Here is a 22,814-nt window from a genome sequence, read left to right on the forward strand (position 1 = left end):
GAGGTTCAATAAGGACCAATGCAAGTTTTCCATAAGGGAAAGAAGAAGGTGTCTTGGCATCTGCCTAGAGCCACTACCAGTTTCACACTGTCTCTGACTGCATATTTATCATGTCATACTGCTACTCTGTTCCCTTACAGGCGTGGTGCTAGAACACAAATCCTGGTTATCTAGTGTCAAGCACAAGCTTATATTGACTTATCAGGCTCAAAGCGACAAAATACTACTAGGTACTCACTCTCAGGTTTCCAACAGCAGAACATCATGTGGGTGTTTAGAATCCAGTGGCCTCTAGCCAATAAAGGAAGGGATCCTTGTGCTTCTAAAAGATAGCATAATTTCCAGCAGCCTTGCTTGACTGACATAGAGTAAAAGGATAAGACTCCACTGAGCCTGACGTGAGTCAAAGTGAACTGAATAAAAACTATATCTGCCCCTGCTCTAAACTCACCAGTCTGCTACCAAGGAAGGAAGGAGTGTTCTCTCTCACGGCTTTCTCAGAAAAGACAATTCTGCTGCTTCCTTGCACTGATTAATTTGCCAGATTGATCATTTCTTATTCCTTGAGTGGATAAGAGTAGAACTCCACCTCAGTGAAAGAGACAGAAGTCAAACATAGCTACCAAATATCATAATCTAATGATCTAGAGAGGGCTAGAATTTTCCAGGAGAGAAGTAGGGTCCTGCCCTTCACTCTTCTGCACTGCATTGCCCAGTCCAATGAAGACAACAAAGCAACAAGACAGTAATAAGAAGAGCAGAGTGGGCAAGCAGCCAGCATAAGTCATTCTGAAGGAAGAACTGTTGAGATGAAATTGGAGAATCAGGATGTGTAAGATGGGAAATAAGTAGATAAGAGGCCAGGGAGATGAGGCAGTAAACTGGAGTGATCAGAACATCTGAAAATGAGGTTCCGTTTGGAGGAAGGATATCTAAAGCAGAGGAAGTAAAGTGGGTAAGGATGGCATAGGGGGTCCAAGATGGTACCATCTCATCTCCTCTCCCACTGGTAGAGAGAAGGCCATAAAAAGAGGGAAATGGAAGAGTTGGTCAGGAGGAAATGAAGGCCCAGAGAGAGATCCCTGTAGTAACAAATGTAGTCTGCTGACATCTAAGAGAGAGGACAACAGGGACCAGGGAAGAGAAAGTAATCAAAAAGCAAAGCACATAGAGAAGGAAACAGCCCTGTGCCTCACACAAACAATCCCTAGCAATCAACATTGCTTTTATTACAGGAAATTATTAACACCCTCTGCTACCCACCACCCCTCACCGATCCCAAACCTCCCCTGTCTGGGGACCCTTTCTTGGCACATACATATAACATCCAGATAAACTTTCCAACCAGCAAAAGCAACCACTGAAACAACTTCAAACACCACAGACCAATAAAACCACAACTTAGAAGTTAACTTTCCCAGCCCCCCTCCCCCCCCATGCCATTATTTAATAAGGAAATACTGTACAGATATAAAAACCACCCTTTTCCCAACCTGAATATAATTGCTTGAGTTACTTTCTGTACATATATACATATATATTTACACAGTAATGCTGCAGTCAAGAAAGCAGATGATGTAAAAGTCACAAAGTGAATACATAAATTAAATAACTACCAGCAGAACCTTAGGAAAGATCATGTTGTTTCTACTTGGCAAAAATGCACTGTGGGACAGAGTAATTAAGCGTACTGCAATGTACCGTGTGTGTGTGTATGTATGTGTGTACAAGCCTCACAGCTTCCTGCTGTGCCAGGCTTGTTCACATGTGTTTCACTTCCCCAATACATTTCATATGTGTGCACATGCCCAGAGGAACCCCTGCCCCACAGTATAGAATTTGTCTGACCCATTCGAGTGCATACCAGTGCTTGCTGTTAGCCTTGAATGGCAGGAGGCCAGCAGAGTAAAAGATATGTAGCTACTAACACACTGCAGAGGCCTTCCTTTACCTCAGCACCAGGAAACTATACCCTTGGCATCGGCAGACCTGAGTCCTGCTCTCTGATACACAGTTTTACTGCCTTTTTCATATACAGGCAGATTCATGCTGTGTCCTCTTTGTTGTCAGCAGTGACAGAAGGGTGCCAGAATTCACTCAAATGGTATGGCTAGGAATGCAGAAGAGATGAAGAAAGAACTCAAAGCCAATCACGAAGTGTTTTTTGTTGTTGTAGTTGTTACCATTCTAGTGGCAGACACCCAGGTCTGTCTGCAGTCAGCACCAGGGAGGTCCAGAGAGCTCTTCATCCAGATGAGGATGAAGCAATAGCATTCATATTGCCAGTGAGACAGTCAGTGCCCCAGTTTGCCTTTGAAGGGGGAGGAGGGAGGAAGATACAGGTATATATAGGTGGGTGAATGCAGCGAGGGTCTATGGCTTGGAAATCTATTTGGCTGCAAATTGAAAATAAGCCCTTGTGGGGACAACAGTCAAGTCCCACTAGTTACTATCTCAATGTGCCCTGCAGCATCCAGCAGCATGGTAGGTGTGTTCCAGGTGGACACGCCAGGTGTGTTCAGCAGCAGGGAAGCACTTATGGGAAAAAGTGGGTGCAGACGGGGATTGTGGCTTGGAGTCTGACCCCATACGTTGCCAGCAATCCAGCTCCTTTCTTGTACACGGCTCCCAGAGGCTTCTGCCAGGCATACGCCACAGCGAGGCAGCAGAACTGGACCCTATCCTCTGCCAGCTTGAATTGAGCAGAAAGGATGAAGTGAAAATCCTTAGAAAAGCAGCACAAAGAGTCAGCGCAAAGTCCCTTCATTAACACTCATCTTTATCTCCTCCCCTTTTTGTTTTGGCAACCAAAAATACGTGGGGAAGCGCAACCTCCCACCCTTCTCCACAGGAAGAGCTCATCAGAGGTTGCTTGACTGAAGTGGAGGATGTGTGAAAGGCCTAAGTCTGATCATTGGCTGTGTTCCCAGTGTTCCCAGGTTTGCTTCCATCTGTTGGTAAGCAATGGAGGTGGGAGGATATGCCACATTTGATAGAAAGCTCTAAAGCAAAGGCTTGCCTATAAAGATCCCTGAGGTATCTCTGATCACTCTAACCTTTCACCATCATCATCTATAGTCTACGCCTCCCCCTCTCTCTTTTGCTGACAATGTTGCTGTGAGAAACAACTCTGATTTGAAGGTACTAAGGGGCTTTACTCAAGATGGATGCTAGCATCTTGGAGTGAGTAGCTCAACATCAGTACACATTACTGAAGAAGTCAGAAGCAAAGAGGGCCATCTTGGCATTTTTTAACTCCTCCACCAAATCTTTCAGGACCACACAAAGGAACGTTCCTCCCCCATGCGCTGGAAATTGAAATAGCAATTCTCTATGGGCAAAGTTCATGCTTGCATATTGCTGAGCACTTTGAACATACTGGGGTTCTCACCTGGAGAGTTCTGATGACGTATGCTGGATATCACAGAGAACAGGATGTTTTTTTTTACCAAGCAGTTGGGGCCAGTGTGCTTCATTACCTCCACTGATAACAAGTCCTGACTGCAGCTCTTCTTTCCTATTTATGAGGTGACAAGGCAAGTTCTGATTATGCCCTCCCTGGAAGGCATAATGGGAGACAGGACTGCTACACCAGCATGAGTTTTGTTGCTCTACAGTAAAAAGCTGGTGTGAGTTCTCCTAGAAGGTTTATGATGAGGAGATCCATGGCTGCAAGTTCTACCTGTCAGATGCACTCCACTGTGCATGGCACATTTCTGACATTTTCTTTGAATATTTCCTCCATCACCTTCATTCACATTTTCCTTCAGCTCAGTACCTACATTCCAGTACCACTTCAGAAGAACATGGTTCATGAAATACCTTTTAGAGAGCCATGCCTGGAACTAGACTGAAGAGGCAAATGTCAGAAACATTGCCAAAAGTGCCTAATCTTTCCCAGGAGGCTGGATGCAAATATACAGTAGAGGTCACACACCTGTAGATGATGCAATGATTTCTGATCATTATTCATGTGTGCAGAAACGTTCAGAAGGGGAAATGATCCCAGCCACTGCCCCCAAAAAATTCCGGTGTTTCTACAGGAGAGAGAGGGAAACGGCAAGGGAGGAGATGTGGAATTTTGTCAGGCTCTGGTATGAAATCCCATTCTTTTCAAGACAGGTAATAAACAGCACATGGGTGGTATTCTAGTATAGACAACACCTGCTGCTAATATTACCTGATTGATTCACTTGAATGCTTAGAATGAAAATACACCAAATCTAAAATTCTAAATATATAATCAGAGTTTAATAACATCATTGGTTTATTTTCTGGATTATGAATTACACCCTCCCCCCTCCCAGCCCCTCCCCTTCACCTCTGTTCCAAAATTTGTTGACCTGTCAGAACTAAAATAAACAAAGCAACCAGAAAAGATCACTTGTAGAGAAAAGAATAACCTGATGGACACGTGGCCTAATTTATTGTGGGAGAAGGCAAAACACCAGACTCCTGTAGTTAGACCAGTGGTTCAGTCCAGAATTTCCAGTTCTTCTTTTCTGGTTGCCCTAGAGCATTCATTTGAGTGGTTTGTGGCACAGTTAGTATTTGCAGAGCACTCCCAGTGTTAACAGTGCTACACAGTATCAACACTAGATAATGATTTTGGCAAACTATCATTTGCCAATCAGTGGAACAAGGGACAGAACCAGTTTGGAGAAAATACGAACCAACTTTCACCCTGGAACACAAAAATCAGAACCTTTAAGAAGAGATTTGAAAAAAGTTCCATTAACTTCTTTTTGGTTTGTTTTCGGCTTAATTTCCCTGCAGAGCCACCCTCCAGGTTTCCTTGTTCCAGGTGGGGAGGGACATAAAGTACTGAAATAACCACCAATGAGATTAGCTGCCCTTGCCAGCTGTCAAGCTCCCCCCCCAAGCCCTTAGGAAATAACCAGAAATTCTCACGAGCTTTCCCAGGTCCAAGATTTCTAAACCAACGTAGCATTGGAGAAGTCTCTTAATGTCAAGTGATGGTCCAACCTGAGCGGCCAACTTGATGGTTCACCCCACCACTACCAAGACAGCGTAGTGCCTTGAGGCTCAAACTCCACAGAGAGATGCTGGTACAGAGAGTTTATATGCAAAAAGGAATTGGGGGTGTTCCCATCAAAACATGAAACCCTGCTGGCAAGGCTTGAAGTGACGTTCCGGCGTCTTCCATTCATGAAGATAAGGTGACAGGGCGATACGGGGGGCCTAGGGGTACACAACACACGTGTTTTTTTTCCTCTCTCTCTCTCTCTCTCTCTCTCTCTCTCTCTCTTCCTCATTCATACGGCCTCGACCCGCGTAAACCGCTTCCAAAAACGCAGCCTGAAAAGTCGTAGAAAACAAACAGAACAGAAACAAACTCCCCTCCCTCCCACCCCACGACCTGAATATTCACGAGAAGAGAAACACCAATTTATACAAAAACGCAATAAAAAAGAAATATTTACAAATGAAAGGAACGCCTTCTCGGTGGCTGCTGTCAGAGGCATCTGACAAGCTGCCGTGTATTCTGGATTGCAGATCGCTCTGTTAATTTGTTTGGTTTCTTTTTTTTTTTTTTCTTTTTTTTTTTTTTTTTTCCTTTTTGTCCTTGTAATGAGAGAAGAGGGAAAGAATAAGAAGTTCCCTTACCCCAAAGACTAAGGGGTGGCATTACAAAGACTCTCCCCCTCTTCCCTCCTCAGTTTCCTCAGTGAAATGTAAGAAAATGTTCCCTTCACAGACCTTGCCCACCCTCTTTTCACACTCTGACTTTACAGGCAAATCCCACCCTCCCCTCACCCCAGCTCTAAAAAATAAATAAAATAAGTAGGTAAATAAATAAAAGGCCTTCTGTTGGCTTAAAAAGAGAAAGATAAGATAAAATCAACCAGGGTGCGGTGAGGAATGCGAGCGAGGTGGCTTTCAGCTCCAAGAGGCTCATAAAGGGACTGCCATCTCCATTCAGTCAGTCCCCAGGAGTGTCCCCATGTCCTCAGCACAGGGTTCTCTCAACCCTCTCCTTGGCGAGCCATGGTAATTGTGACACTGGGACAGACTCAGGAGAAACAGAAGGGACTCTGCCACATCTCTCGGGGTGAGAGAGATTGGCCCATGCCCTACCTCAGGAAAAAGAAGACATATGAAGAGGGAGTTCAACTTCTCACTCCTACCATTGCTCCCTTTCCATTAAGTTTAACTTGCATCTAAAATGATACAGTGGAAAGAAAAAACACTCCTATTGATACTATGTGCACCAGGAAAGCTGTCACTACAACTGCAGGGATGGGAAACCCTAGGCTATTCCAGCTTTGCACTTGTGCTAGTATCTCTGTCACACACTGAGGCACACGTACACGTACACACACATCTCAGCCTTGCACGTCTTGTCTTCAGCCCTCAGCACACATTCCTGTGCTATCTGGCATTTATTCAAGCACACCCATTGCCAGGAAGACAAGCTATGTACTTCCCTTGTACATTCAATAGTAAATATACATATGTATTTCCCAAGGGTGCAAACACCCTCTTTCCATTTCCACATGTCCAAGGAGGCATCAAGACAGTCCACCAACACCACTGCCACCATATGCACCTTTTCTTTTTTTTTTTTTTTCTTTTTTTTTTTTCCCTCTCCAGCACCATGCCACCATTGGCAGAGGACACCCCATTCCTTTTCTTCCATCCTGCTGGCCAAGGATGGGGAGGGCAGAAGGATGAAAATGTTGCTTGTCCTGCTCTCCTTGTTAAAGAATATGCCAAAACAGGCTTGGTGTCCTCTGAAGAGAGAGTGACAAAACTCCCGACCTTTCCCTACTCTTTAGCTCTTTTCCACTGTGTGTTATCCAGACACCTTATAGGATTGTGAGTTTATTTTGCTTTCTCCACAGACATTTCAAGTATAAATTCATTGTATATACTCGCGTATAGGCTAACCCATTCTAAATACTGCTCCCACCCTTAAAGTAAACACAATTAGTGAGCAATTCATTGCTAAAAAACCAACTCTGCTTCCCTTTTCTAAAATTCCTTTCATTTCAGTGCAAAACAGCATTCTGTCAGAGCTCCCAGAAGCCCCCCTGATTCAAGGGTTGCTCTCCCAGACTCAAAACCCATTTCCTTTCCAACTCTCCCACTGGTCTGTCACAGATTCAATGGCTGTAATAGCCACAGTGAAACCACTCACCAGACCTGCAAACAAGCCTTCTCTCCCTCCCCCCACATCTCCCAGCGAACGATTCAAAATGTCAGCGTAAAATTCTCAGCGTATACGCAAATATATATATATATATATTTCAGCCCTAAACCCCCATAATCTTCACAAAATAATGTAACAAGAACCTCAGTATACCTAACATATAAGTGCATCATCAAGTTAGTCATGTTATTCCTCCTTCACTTTCTCCACGTCTTCAAACATCACTCTTTTCTAGGCAGTTTTAGGAAGAGTTGCCTGAACAAGCATATTTTCCTGCATATCCATTACACTTCTTCTGCTGTCTCCTCCTGCCACATGTGTGCATGCACATGCCTTTCTCTGCTGGGAGTCAGCAAGAGTGAAATGCTAGAATCACTATTGCTCCCCCTCAACCCACCCCTTCCCTGCCTTCTTCTCCCCCTCGTGAAATCACGAATGGGGATATCCAACTCCAACGTCACTGTAAAGTGCAATGGCCAGGAATGGAGGAGAATGGGAGGAGAGAGAACATGGAAAAAGAGATAAAAGGGGAGGAGTGGGAAAGAGGAGGAGGAAGAGGGGAAACCAAAGAGGTGGCACTTGTCACCAATGCTGTACTACTACTCAGAACTCCAGTATCCCACAAACTAAGGATGACCAGGGAGAGTAGCCGATGGGATTGATCCCACCCCACCCTCCCATGCTCCACATCCACCCCCAGTCCCTCCCCATGCTCCTTCCCTCTCACTCAAACGTCAGACTCAATACTGGAGAGTTTCTCATAAACATGCCCGTTGCTGGAGCCATTGAAAGCCCTGGGGTTTTTGTTGTTAGGCACACAGGGGTTGGACTGGTTCCCTATACAGATGTCCTTCTGGAAACGGGCTGGCACAGCCCCATGAAGGGCTGAGACCACCGGCTTGTTGGTGGTGACGATGGCTCGGAAGTCTGGCCTGGCTTTGGGCCCTCCTGCCACCACAGGCTGCCTGAAGAAATAAGATTTGCTGCCGTGGAGCAAGCATTGGTCATCCCCAAAAGTGGGGATGAAAGGGTTTTGGGTGACCCTGTCAGGGTAGAGCGACTTGCTGAGCATGTATCCCCCGCTGCTGCCAGGGTTGTTGTGGTGGTGGTAGCTGGTGGCGGGCACTGAGGACTTGTTGTTGGCAAAGGTGGTCTCACTGGCTGGCATCTCAAACATGTGGGCGTAGGGGCTCCCCTCCAAAAAGCGACCCTTGTCCTTGAGGCTGACGCTGCGAGGGGCCAGGGCCGAGTCATCCTTTTGCAGGTCCACAAAGGTGTCATAGGAGTGCTGCCGGCGGAGCTTGTTACGGTTCTTCTTCTGCACCTTGGAGGCAGAATTGGAAGGGCTCTGAGGATATTTGGAGGAGGAGGTGGCACTGGTGGCCACGGGCACAGGGGCAGGTGGCTGGTCCAGCTCTTGGAGAGAGTTGTCCTCACTGATGTCATACAGGTTGCCTGCTTTCTTGCAGGCCTCACACCGGATGCAGGCCTGGCGAGTGGAATTCTGCCCCACCACTGATGGAGTGTAGTTGTGCACCTTAGAAGGGCAGCTGCGGCAGAAATTAGCCCCAGACCGGTCCTCCCAGTCTAGATTGGTCAGATTCTTCTCCCAGGGCGCCGGGACCCCGCTCACAACACCATGCTTGTGCTCATTGCTTCCGCCAAACTCACCCGAACCATGCTTATGGTGGGCTCTGTTTGTGCAGGATCCACTTCCTCCTCCTCCCGTGTCCCGCTTAAACTCATCTCCACGTTCTTTGTAGATATCCGTCAGGTCCACATGTTCCCAGTGTGGTGAGTTTTCCTTGGCCCGAAACTGGTCCAGGTAGAAGTCCCGTAGCCCTTCCTTGTCCCTGAAGTAGCGTTTATGGTCAGGCGAGCGGGGTGGGCGCCGGCGGTAGGCCAACTCTATCTCATCAAACTCCCGCCGGGACTTGGCAGAGGCTGGACGCTTCTTCAGGCTGTCCTTGTACTGCTGCTTCCGCCGCTTAGCTGCATTGCCTTCAATGTTGCCATAGGTGACTGTGTGAGTGGAAATGTCAGAGACGTCTGAGCGGATCAGGTCATCATGGGCCCCACTGCCCCCATAGCGGTCGCTCTTGAAGGAGAACTTGCCATAGAGGTCACCCAGCTGGCTGTGCTTGGCAGGGGGCAACCCCAGATCCAAGGGCTTCTTCCCAATGGACCGTGACTGGGCGTTGAAAGGTGGGTTGTCACAGTCATAGAGCCCATCGATGGAGCTGGTGCTTCCAATGCTGTGGGGACGGTGGTGGTGGTGGTAGTGGTCCTGATATACATTGCTGTCCTTCAACTGGAGGTTGCCAAAGGTCCTCTCCACCTCACTAATATAGTCACTAAATAGATTCTCCTCACATGGGGGGTTGTTGTAGGACTTGCAGTCTGAGTGGGTGAAGCTGCGGCGGTGTTCAGAAATATCATAAACTGATGATTCGCGGCGGATGAAGTCCAGGGCACTCTGTGGTGAGCCATTGACCCCTGACAGGTTGGCCATGTTCTTGGCTGTCCGAAGCAGGCGGAGGATGTTGGAATGGGTGTTGTTCATAGTCGCTGTGGGGGAGTTCATTGCTGACTGGCGTTCCTCAATGGCCACACCATGAATGCAGCTGTAGATACCCTGAAATAAGAGAAAACATGAAGTTGAGTGGTCCTGCAAAGAATACACAAAAGGAAGTGTAGGCTGAAAGCACCCTATGCAGCAATAGCACATTCTTATAAGGCAGAAAAGACTGTCAGACTTCCATTGTGATACACAAACAAATGAGATGAAGCCAGACCTGTCCCACCAACCCTAACTCTTCTGCCACTCTTTCTTACCCCTCAATTTTTTTTTTCTCCCTCTATTTATCCTCCTTTTTTCATATCATATCTGTGGAATGCAGAAATAACTGCTAGTATCCATAAGAGTTACTCAAATTTACTAGGTATAACATAGAATTGCAAATGGGGAAAATAATATCCTTGGAAATGAAAACATCAAGACAAAGGATTCTGCATGGATGAGAGGAAGGTCTGTTTTGCCCCTTGAAATTCATCTGGACATCAGTGAATCAACATGACAGGAACTATCGTAAAAAGAGAACAGCTTCATTTGTCATAAACTTAGCTACATTAATCGCCAGTACAGATTAGAAAGGAAACAGCGCAGGACTGCTGAACAGGTATTTAGTCCTTTTGCATCTGGTTGAGTATGGTACAATAGAATTTTTAATTGCATCCTATTGAATTTAGCAGTGATAACAGGCTCCAAATTGACATCCCTGAAAGTGAAAGTCCTCTATTCAACCTCAAATCAGACAGCAAAACTGCCTGATTCCTGCACATTCTCCACTAGCTCATTTCATCCATGGTAAGACTGTTTGCAAGGGCTACCTCAAGGAGCAGAAGGAAAGGAGCTCATTTATTCCCCAGCCCACCAAATGGAGCATGCTGATTAATGTCAATAGTGAAATGGACACCCTCACATCATGTTACCATGGTTTTTCAGCAGCCAGCAGTTGATTAACTTTTTTAGACTTTCCACCAACCTGGGCCAGGTCTAACAGATAACTCCAGACTGAAAAGATTTGTATTCAGTTAACAGTCACCAAATACAGTCCCCTACCTCATCTCTAGACTAAAGCAGGTTAAAAACTAATGACAAAGAAGAGAGATCGTGTCCCAACACTCAAAGGCTTTATCATTTTTTCTCAACAGTATGTTATACTGCAATTATATAGTCCTTGTACAATCAAAGTTAACTCTGTTACAAGAGATACCGAGGTCAAAAATGTTGAGATTTGACTTCACTTCAGAAGAGATCAAAAGATCAAACCAGTGACAGAAGGAAGAAAGAGAAGCTCCAAATGGGACACTGCTATCTACAATAATAGCAGGAAGATGACTCAGAAATTACTAGAATCTACTTTAAATGTAAATGCTATCCCCTAAGGCAGATTTGCATAGAGAAATGCTGAGTTCATGTGGTCATCCTCTCTAGAAGGATTTCTGCATGGCTTAGTGCAGGGCTTGTGGTTAGGGACTTCTGAATATCCATGACAGAACAATTCCAGTAAACACAAGATCATCTGAACAGAGGTAACACAGAAGACAGTGAGAAACTCCTGAATTTCTAGCCGTGTTAAACAACATTACTTGACTTATTGTCCCCAGATCTGGCCTGCTTACAACTCACTGAGAAAAAGGAGACTATTACAGATCTCTTTTTTTCATACTGCATTTTCAGTTCCATATGAAATTTCCATTTCCACGACCATAATGAGGCAGAGATCAGAGATTACAGAAGAACAGTAAATGCTCTTGCTACATTAACACAGGAAAGACAGCAGGCTTCACACTGCAGATCATCTCTCTGTAATATCTGTGTGTTTGACAGTATGGGTCGATTTCCTCATCGACGGTACCTACAACCACCTGAATAAATGCTGATTGACCTTTTTTCTCTCCGCTAGCTAACAATACTTACCCTACTGATGGAGAAAACCACGCCAGGCTTGCCAGAGCAGACACCCATGAAGCAGTGGCGGAACTGCCAGTAGAAGAGATGTTCGCAGATGAAGGTGATGAGACTGAGGGCCATAGCTGCTCCCAGCATGTAGAAGACACCTGCCATGTTATCTATATCCAACTGGCTGCTCATAACCTCATTCTTCTCATTGTGACAAATGCCAGTGAGCCACAGTGCTTCCAGCTCCTCCATCTCCCCTTTAAAGACACAGAGGAGGAAAGAAACATGTTAGCCAGCCCTGCAATCATAGTATCATAGAAGGGTTTGGGTTGGAAGGGGCCTTCAAGAACATCTTGTTCCAACCCACTGCTATAGGCAGGGACACCCTCCCAACTACATGAGGTTGCTCAAAGCCCTATCCCATCTGGCCTTGAATGCCTCGGGGGGAGGCATCCACAACCCTGCTGGGCAACCTGCTCCTGTGCCTCACCACCCTCACAGTGAAGAATTTCTTCCTAATGCCTGCCTATGGATCTCATGCTGAGGTAGTCCAAAAACAAGAAGCATATCAGACTGTTCTTCTAATAGGGGTAGATGCAATTAGTCACAGGGAAGGCAATAGGATTTTTGCACAGACAGATGTTAGGCACAAAAATCTGTACTGTACAACACAACTATCTACAGCTATTTACTATAATTTCCTGAACAAGTTGTCCACCACATAACTGAAGACCTCAGCACTCAAACTTGCACTTTCATAGTAGGTCAACAGAGGGAAAATTAGTGACTGATACTGTTAAACAGAAATGAGTCATTTTTAAATGAAAACACTGCCAGCTTAAAAGTCAAAATGCTGATTTTTTTTTTTACATCAAAATGTCTGATTTTTTAATTTGTTTCCATCATATCTACAGCTCATTAAAGTGAGGTGCAATGTTCCCTAAAATATTTTTGCATTTTTACCTGCTTTTCTTCCTTGCAATTTTGTCCTAATGTGACAATTCCAAGCCCTCTGACCAATGAAAAATATTACTTTGTATTAAAAATTTGTATTGGCTAGAAACAAATGTTCTGTAGTCTAATTTCATACCCCACTTCCTCTCATTATGGTATTTTCAGGAGAAGTGAGAGAAAACCACACACATACATATGCACATAGTGAGACATCCAGAAACAAATTTTACAGGTTGGCAATTCTTTTCATGCTGCTAGGGAAATTACTATTTCATATTTTCAACATTCAGTCTGGTGGCAGGGAAAAAAAATCTGTATGTTTATATGGCACCACAGCACACTTTTAAAAGCATTATGGAGATCTTATGTTTTGTTCTGAAAAACGCTTATTAGGCTATTCAGGAGCCTATCTGTCAGGTGGCCAATATTCTGATGAAGTATATCAGAGCTTTGTTCTTTTCATATTTACTATGTCCTATGTTATTTTCAGATTTCAGAAAAAAAAAGCTTATAAATAAAATTGCCTGAGAATTTTACTTTTTTTTTTTTTTTAAGGACTCAGGAAAGTGTAATATAAAAGAGAAAACTGGGAAAATGTTTTCTAAAAAGAATTTCTTGCTCCATGAGTATCTTTTTTGATATCACCTCTTTCTCTGTTATTGACAAGATAAATGAGGTAACTATAATGTTCTGATTAAAAACTTCTGAGTCTCAAATTCTTCCTTGCTTGTTTGATTGGTTGGTTGGTTTATGAGATTTAGGAGAATATGAATTAACTTCTTCATCCAGATATAATCAGCTTTTTTTTTCTCTAAACTCTGCATGGCTTGATCCTGTCTAGAATTAAGTATGGGGCAACAATGGAAAGTCCAGCATTGTTCGTGGGTTTGGTCATGGCAAAACTCCTAAGGTAGCGAAAAGCTCACAAAACAAAATTTTATTTCACACAACATTCTTCTCACAAGATATTGCTCATACACATCTGAGCTGGTTGTACAAAACCACTAATGCTTTTGAAGTTGCTTTTGATGATATCCTGCATCAACAATACAGAACAGGTGACATTCTACACATTTCTGGCACAACATCTCTAACAAACCCTTTTGATAATCTCCTGTTCTCAACATGGATCTGAGACACCAGAGCTAGGGAGATGGAACATTATTCTATACATGCAAAACTTATTATTTCTTAGGAAAATTCCTCCTCCTCTTTTTCTTGATACTTACCATCTCCAAAAAGCTGTAGAATAGCAAGATCAACCTGGCGCTTCCAACCTGAGTCCTTTTGGATGGCAATGCCATAGCCAGTGGAGGCAAACACTTTCCCACTCCCAATTGTCACCAGTTTGCAGCCTTCATCTCTGCCAGCCATGTAATTCAGCACTGCTGCATCATAAATGAAAGCATCCAACTTCCTGCACAGGTGCAAGAAACAAGAAGTTTATAGCACAGAGAAGATACAATCTGTATGAGTGCAAAGGTGTTCTCTGATAATTAAGGCAGAGATTAACCTCTTCCAGATAGAGTTCAATAGGTTGTATCTTCACTTCCTTCGGAGTTAACTAAAATCTGATCCTAGAATCTGTTTACAGGTGAAACTAGATTATAAATGAGATCTGTCTATTTCTCTCTGACTCTGATAATTGTCATTTTTGTACTGAAAGGAAATCTGGAAGACAAACATAGTGCAAGATAAAGATGAATGAAGAAAAAGTCCAGGAGATCTATAATCCTAAGAATAGCTTATGTTTCTGCACTATCTTTCTCTGAAAAGAACCTAAAATACTTCATAAAATATATCAATATTAGATAGCGTAGTAAGGCTTGCAGAAAAGAAAAGATTTTCTCCAATTCAAAGTGCTGGCATGACTTAGTGGAGTAAAATATATTTTAATTTCAAATTAAATGTAGCCAGGCCACTGTAACTCCTTAGTTACTGTGAAAAGTGCTACCAGATCTTTACCAATGTCAAGTGGCCATGATAACAGCTTTATGGCTTACTGTGATAAGTAGCTTTTTGGTAAAGACTACTTAGCTAAAAATCACAAGAAAGGGTCTGTTTCAACACAGTGAAATGCCCATTATAGGCTGGGATGGGCAGACAGCACAACAGACTGATGAGAACCTTTTTACCTCAACAAATTGATTTCAGGCTTAGGGGTAGTCTCAGGGGGCTGCATCTTCTATACAACCAGAGACAGTCAATGAGTAAATCCTCCCACTAGATCTGAAATGAAGCTCTTTCCAATAAAAGACTGAAGACCTTCTACCTTACAAATTCTCACACCCACACTACCTTTTCAATACGCCTCCTGAACATATACTGCCAGTTTAGCGATTATCTCAGTTTAAGTGCATATCCATGGGGAAGTCTGTCCAAGGGTTGATACAAAGCCAGGATGACATACACCACAAGAGATGAGCTCTGTTTCATCTATATATTTCCAGGAGAGAGCATATTTATTTCCTGGATGATGACTACTGGCAAATGTACCTCCCCAGGATGGCATCCAACAACGGTCCAATAATTTATAATAGGCTATGTGCCTCCGAACCTGGCAAACAGGTTTAGGAATAGTCAGTCAATCTAGTAATTAAATTGGCTGAACATCTTTGTTCGTGCTTTGGAATGAACTTTCTCACAACAGTGTGACATTGTTGTAAGTGAGAAGGTGTTGTTTCATTTCACTAGGGCTGGGTTCTGACAACCACAATGGGCATTTCTGGGAGGAGGCCTTTAATTATAAGGGACAAAGGCTTACAAAGACTAATAGAGGTTTTAAGTAGCTCCTCTACAAATTCACTGCTATTAAAATAGAGTGAGATGTTCAAAGATACTTTCTGCTAATGATTTTTCCCACATTTCCCAAATTACCCAAGGAGACACTCCTATTTAATATACTTCCTTAATATTCAAACAGCATCTTTGTCAGCTCTTGACACTAAAATATTCCAGAGAGAAGGACTACTTGCAAACTATTTGCTTCAAGCACACCTTCCATTACACTGTATTATCTAGTGATACACTGGAGTGGGATTAGTCTGACAAGGATTCCTTCAGCTTCCTGATTAACATAATCTTTTATACACAGAAGGAGAGAAAATAAAGGAATTTCCAGATGACAATGCAAATGTTCTCAAAAAATCTTTGCCCATAGAGGTCTGTGAGTTTTTATTGTGTATACGTAAGGACCCATAAGCATGAAACAGCTTGCTGAAACAAGGTGTTTGGGACTAATACACATAATGCTAACATACACAAAGGTACAGGCGGTCCTGCTGTTTTGTTTTTTTTTTTTCTCAAATAGTCTTGTAAGTATTGCAAAACCAGAAACACTTATACGGAAGCGAATAATAAGAAAAAAGGCTAAGAGACTCACAGAAATATTCTCCTATGTTGTACGTAGTCTAGGTATACTTTTAATCATGCAAAGATAATGGATGCTCATTTTCCAAACCCCACAAAGATTTCCCAGACAATCATTCAAAGAAGTCAGCTAGTAAGTTTGAAGAAGAAATCCTCACCCAGTCTTCAATGAGAATAGGGCATCATCCACTCCCCTCTGATTGAACTTCACCATGTAGCTGTGCATTTCAGGGTAGTTGTTGCGAATGTTCCTTTCTGTGCTGCCATTGGGAACTGTCCCAAAGCGGAAAGGGGGTGAGAAGTCATTGGGTTTCTGGAACTGCAGAAACAGAAAAAGAACATTTCTCACAATCATCCATCAAGAAACAGTCATCTGCGTGGGAGAACACACTCTCCTTAGAGACCCTGTGCCCATTGCAACACAGAATGTAGTTCTGATTTTATTTTACTATCAGATGGAACACATTATTGAAAAGATACCGTATTTCACTGTTTTCAAAGTCAAACATTTCCTGTTAGTGTCCAAGAAGTAAAACGAGCAATCTGATCTTTTGTCCACTGCAGATAAAGTACATACGTGATCAAAAACTAAAAGGAGTTTAGATATAAGTAAAAACAAAAAGGAAAAAAAAAAAGGTAACAACATATTTGCAACATGATCAAATAAAGCTTTTCAATAAAATCAATGTGAATTTTACCCACATAGTGTCATTTAGTTTCTAAGAAGTATCTATTTCCATTTTATTGACGCCTTTGCATTTCCTGATTCTGACTCAAGTAAAAAGGCAGTTAATGAGGAGAGATGCCACTCCAAACAACTCCTACCCACTTCACCAAATAAAGGATCAGCTTTCAAACTTTTGGGCAAATGTCCCAAATGAAATTCTATTAGTGGTTACAAGTCACTAGTAACATTTGATGCCCAGAACAGAGCTGGCAGAACGCTCAAAACCTTTCGCTGCTCTCAAGAAATACATTCATCATAACATTCTCCTACAGCTGCAAGGCTGTGAGATTTTATATGCTACTTGCTTAACTCAAGTCATAATCAATGCTCTCTGGGGTTTTATGAGCAGTAAAATTTAGACTGTCAATTATCAAGACTACTTAAAACCCCTAAAACCAGTAGATGGAAAGCAGCACAGAATTGTAAGCCAGGAACTGAATAGGCAGTAAAAGAAAAGATGGAAAGATCAGATGGATGGAAGGCTCCCTCACCTCTTAATATATCAAACAGTGCTAGTTTGGGGCTCTCAAATGTGACTGTATATTTGGATAATCTTAAGAAGCATGCTAAGAACATGATATCAAGCCAAACCCATTAAACAGTAACAGTTCTCCTGCCACATCTATCATGCACTGCTGTCTTCTGTGGTGGAAATGTGGCTACCATTTATAGCCATACCTTCAAAAGCATGCTGACAGGTTTGGCTATTCAGTTCTGCTCAAAGCTAGTCTGAAACCTGCTCGACCCAGCTGAGGAGTCCAAAGCTACTAAAGCAGAGTACTCATTCTGAGCATTTCAGGAACAAGGTCAACAAGGACTTGTGCCTGTGGGTAGGCCGACGGCAAATTTCACATCACCAAAAGGAATTTATTGCATCTATTTCTCTAAATCAACTCATCAGCTGTGCAGGGAATCACGCCTCATATTCAGGTGGAGAGAATGGACTGGTTCATATGTACATACATGTGAGATAGAGTCCATGCCCTGCTGCTTTAAGCCAGTAGGAAACATCAGATATGTTTTTTGAAACACAGATTGGCATATCACCAAAAAAAAGAAAGGTTTCATATAGCACAAAATAGGCAGTAAGGTGCCTCTTAGAAACTTGTCACACTCTCAAGGGATGAAGACAAATTCAAAGCTATCAAAACCTGTACTGAAAGCAAATTTTGATGGGAGAAAAATCACTGCAGCATAAAAAAAAATTTCTTTCTTACCAAGCTGGTTATAGCAGCAGATTAGGAGACCCATCACAAGGGGGATGCAGCACAAGGAGACCCATTCCAGGCTAAAGGAATACAGTTTCTCTCCTGACATGCTGAAACTGGAGTTTCCAAAGTGAGCAGCTTGCTTCTTCAGAGGCTGTAGAACCCAAACTTTTGGGTAGAATAGGAAGCCCCCATTCACAAAAAGCCCTCCAACACAGGAAAGCCAGCAGGGCAAGCAGCAGGCAGGCCTGATAAATATTCAACTTCAGCACGCCCTTTGGAAAGGCATGAGAGCTTCTCTCGAGGCTCACAAAATATTAAGGGAAGGAGAGGCTACATCCAACATCCATTTGACACCCCCTCCCTCCATCCCTAGTGATGCAATCTCTAGATTTGTCTGCTTCCAACACTGGCCATGAACTGGAGCAAAAAGGGACTATAGGGTCAGGCAGACCTGTGATAGGGAAAATAACCCCTCCTCTGAACAACCCTTCATTTTCCCCAAGTTCCAGGGCCCCCCATTAGCACCAGCCAGCCAGGGGTAAAATGCTCTGTATTTCATTTTTGACATTCTGGGCAAACAATAAATAAATGAAAACATTCCTCTTGAGGAAAAGGACTGTTTCTAGCAACTGGGAAAGCGTGCTTCCAGAGAAAAAAAAGCAAGTTGATGGCTTCTGCAAACCCATGCACTATACTGCACTGCATGTTAGCTTATCATTCTTCACTCCATGCTAATTCCTCAGTCAGAACAGATCTGCAAATGCAAATTCTTCTCCACACACCCATATGTGCACATACTTCAACCACAGAGTGGTGGACAAGACAGGGAACAGTTGGAGAGGATCCACATGGGATCCACAATGGAGATCTTTAGCTTGCATGTCTAGGAGGAGCGTACATACTCATCTCCAGCCTCCTGGGTTTGTGTTTGCAAAGTTGAAAAAAATTGATGCCCAACTGACTGCACAGTCCATGAAGCCAGAGATAAGCAGCTATTTCTCCACATTTAAGGACTAACACTGGTACTGGCATACAACTGTCTATCAGGAAATAGTAGCTGAAAATTCCTTGTACTTACTGCTTGGCAGCACATGGGCACAGCTCAGACTAGAGATGGAAGGATCTCCAAAGAACTCTCCAAAGCCAGAAATGGCTGCATCTTTTCTGAGCTTTCTTGTGCCCCACACAATTCACAGCAAAGGAGCAAGAAGAGCTGTAAACATGCCCATGAATGGGAAAACATAGGGATTGATGGGGAAGGTGTATACTCTCATGGCAATGAGATGGAGGAATTTCTGTGGAAGAACTATAGCAGATTTTTAATGAATAAGGTTAATTGACACTGCTGTCAAAGAGTTTAGTAATGAAAGACATTCATATGGCTTTTCCAAAGGGCTGGGAAAGTGGGTCTAGCCCAAAGATGTCAGCTTCAGGAAACAAGGATGCTTTGGCAGACTGGCCTAGGAGGAGTCTGAGAGATGTGAGACAGAAGCAGAGGCACAATGCAGGTGCTATTACACGGAGACAGTCAATGCAGAGGTAATCTGAAGGCTTCAGTAAATATTGATAAAGGAATTAACTGGGGATATTGACAGAAATGGTCTGAATTTAGATTAATGAGAGAGCTCTCACATAATTTCATGTAATCATTACCCCTGCCAGGGCCATAAGTCACAACTGCTTTGCCCTAGGCATCTGCAAACAGGAGCCACGTGAGGCTCTGGCCAAAAAAGAAAAAAAAAGAAAAAAAAACAACAAAAAACAAAACAAAAACAAAACAAACAAACAAAAAAAAAACAACACCACAGACAGAGGAAGGGAAGATAAGAAGATAAGCAACTGCACCAACTGCTGAGCAAACACAGCTGCAGAGAGTCACAGGGAGGGGCAAGCAGGGTCTCCACACCTAGAAGCCCTACCTCACCTCTGCCTGAAACAGGACCCTGTTTACACCTCCCTCAAGGGCACCTTGCCTGCAAGGGAACCTGAGGAGCTCGGCTGCAGCCTTGTACCCAAGGAATGCTGGCTGGAGGTGCACCCCAGCTGCAGCCTCCCATTTGCTCACTGTGGGATCTCAGTTGTGAGATGCTCCCCTCATACACAAGGTGACGTGATAGTCTCTCAACCATGAAAGAAGATCCCTGAGACAGCTGGCTTCACATCAAATTTAGCAGGGAGGTGAAAGCTGCAGATGGGTCCTTTCCCTGTCTGACCTGGGGGTGGGAAGAAGACACCAAGCATGCCTGAAGGGCAATCCAGAAGGCAGCTTTGGGAGTGTCCTTGGAGGCTACCCATCTCTTCAACCCCTCAGTCAATAAATTGAAATCAAGCAAGATTAAGCCCAAATCGGACGACAGCTTTGGAGAAGTAACCTCTCAGAGTCAGAAAGCAGAGATCTTACTGCAATAAACACACAGGCTGGGGGCTATTAGCACATCCTGAGTGGAGAGCCCCTTTCCTGCTCCCCCCGCATCTCTCCGTGAGAGCTGTCAGCAGCAGCAGTGAGAGTGGGTTTAAGTGACTTGTCTGGCAGAGCTGTTTCATTAGCAATTTGGAGCCGTGCCGTGCAGAAAGCAGCATTGTTCTCAGATGTTCGAATATCAATCTGCATAATGAAACAGGTGATAGGAGCTCTTCCCATTCAGGCAGCCGGGATTGGAGAGGATTCAGGAATGAGGGGAAGGGGTTATGTCTAATTGGCCACAATTAATTTGATGAGAATTTTTTAAAAGATTTTGTCTATCGCCAAATGTCTCCTACAGAAAAGCACATCTGCACTTATTTATCTGCCTAATGTAGGCTCTGTTTACGCTGTAGAGTGTTTGCCAATAGCATTGAATGCAGATTCCCAAACTCAGCAGGTCTTACAGCAAAAAGGCTCTTTTTTATCACTTGATCTACTTTTATACTTTTTAACAAAAATAATTCCATGCTGCATAATATAATGAACTTCTAAAACGTTGTATAAGTGAGTTTATGTGTAGTATCTTAGACACACACAGTTTCTTTGTGAGGGTTCCTTTCATTTTCTAAGGCCCAAACCCTCAGTTTTCTACTGCTTGAAGCTCCAGCTCTCTAGAATAAGATCCCCAGGTTCAGTTCTCTGTTGCCTGCTAGCCCAAAAGACCTTGGACCCATGTTAGACACTGAGTTCAGTTAAATTGCCTGAGTGTGTAAGAGCCATTTGAAATTCCCCAGAGAATTTCAACCTGCAAGCAGGTCCCTCATAGCCCCTGTACCAGGACCAACCACCTGAGGGGATTCTGGATACTCCAGTGCAGCTATATTGCCTCTAGACATCTACATTTGCACAAGTGTATCCAGCCACTAAACCATTTGGTCCCCAGGACAGCTTTGCCCGCGAAAAGCATAGGTAGACAGAAGCTGTGGGTAGCATACGGTCCAAAGTGTCCACTACTCTCTTGAATTTGTCCACCAGGGCATCAGTCAAAACTTTTTGCACAGGCACCTCTAAGCAGCAATCTACTTGCTATTTTGGCATCCTTACAACTAGCAGATATCTGTTGCAACATAAGCCAAATATCTCTTTAAAATATGGCATTTATTAGTGAACTGTAATGTAAGATTTAGTGACATAAGGCTAGAAAAGCATAGTCCATGCCTGAGTGAATAATTTTAGCACAATCTTTCTATGCTGCCCAAACATCCTTGACTGTCCCCTTTTGCTCTGGTTCAGCTGCACATCACTGCAGTCAGCCTGCAACTTTCTTCACTGCCTGAGAGTCCAGTCGGGATGTTTGCACAGGAGTTTCAGTCAGAACTTGTTAAGGCTAGGGCAGTGAAATCTTGACAGACCACTTGTGCACAGCAGCATGTCTCGCCTTACCTGCCATGTTTCTTCTATTTCAGCCAAGAAATAAACCTTTATAGCTAATCAATGACTCTCAATGAGAGGAGACTTGTCCTTTTCATGTCCCACAAATACATCAGTGTTGTCCTCCAAACCACACCATGAACAAAGCCACAAAATAACAGAGCTGGATCTGGCCTTGAGAAGATGTCTTTTTTTCTCTGGTAAGGCTCTCTTAAATATCACCATTCCTGACAGCTCTTCATCCAGCCTTCAGTGGAAGATGGCCACCACTGAAGACTGCCCATTCCTTGAGCAATCTACCCCAGGGCTTTGCTACTGGGAAGCTCTTCCAATTGTCTGAACTGAAGCCCTTCCGCTGCAAGACTAGTACTATTTTCTGTTATCTTCACAATAGACAGAGAAATCAGAATAGACTTTTCCTCTTTGAAGGTGACTTTTATATTTTAGAAGACTCTTGAGCTGTTTCTTCCCCATGTTGAGAATAAATCTCTCAATCTTTCTTTGTTAACTATGTTATCTACACTTCCAGCTGTTCTTAGTGCTGCTGTCTTTTGGTTGCATCCAGTAGATCTTTTCTTGACTTGCTTTTGGTTGGTGGACATGCTCCCAGCCTCCACTGCACCAAGAACAATCTGATCAGGACCCCAAGATGTTGAGAGAACATTACATTTTAAAAGCTCACAGCAACACAAAGCCAAGAAAATAAAGGCGTTGCTAGTAAGAGGTAATGCTCATTATCACCTCAGTGCTTCTCTATACTATAACTTTCCCCCTCTGTTCTTTACTCTTATCATTTGCAGTTTGCAAGGTTTTCAAAGCTGTAACTGTGTCCTGATCCACACACAGATGGTGATCAGTTTGTTTCTAGAATGTCAATCAGAATTGCCAGCACCACTTGCAGGGCTTCTGTATTCTTTTCTTTGTCCACACACACATAGGCACTTCCACATAATTGTGCCCAATCACCTGTCCTGGTAGAGGAGATGATTTACAGATTCACAGTGTGGCAGCTGTTCTATTGGTATGCTGGTACAGGGCACTTTTACACTGCTACAACTGCTTCCCAGCTAGGAGTGTGC

At 43.5% G+C, this 22,814-nt stretch overlaps 1 protein-coding gene across 1 annotated transcript in view; it reads right to left on the reverse strand.

Moving 5' to 3' along the window:
• Positions 1-5,369: 5,369 nt before the first annotated feature.
• Positions 5,370-22,814, reverse strand: part of GRIN2B (glutamate ionotropic receptor NMDA type subunit 2B) — a 167,599-nt gene continuing 150,154 nt past the window's right edge. Inside the window, exons 9-12 of the mRNA XM_085234832.1 lie at positions 16,121-16,281; positions 13,823-14,010; positions 11,658-11,896; positions 5,370-9,809 (exon numbers count right to left, since the gene is read on the reverse strand). Of these exons, the coding sequence (XP_085090958.1) occupies positions 7,902-9,809; positions 11,658-11,896; positions 13,823-14,010; positions 16,121-16,281 (2,496 nt within the window). The 3' untranslated portion in view covers positions 5,370-7,901. The remainder of the gene's footprint in view (positions 9,810-11,657; positions 11,897-13,822; positions 14,011-16,120; positions 16,282-22,814) is intronic.

This window comes from Meleagris gallopavo, chromosome 1, assembly GCF_905368555.1.
Source record: "Meleagris gallopavo chromosome 1, MGAL_WU_HG_1.1, whole genome shotgun sequence".
In the NCBI taxonomy this organism is placed as follows: domain Eukaryota; kingdom Metazoa; phylum Chordata; class Aves; order Galliformes; family Phasianidae; genus Meleagris; species Meleagris gallopavo.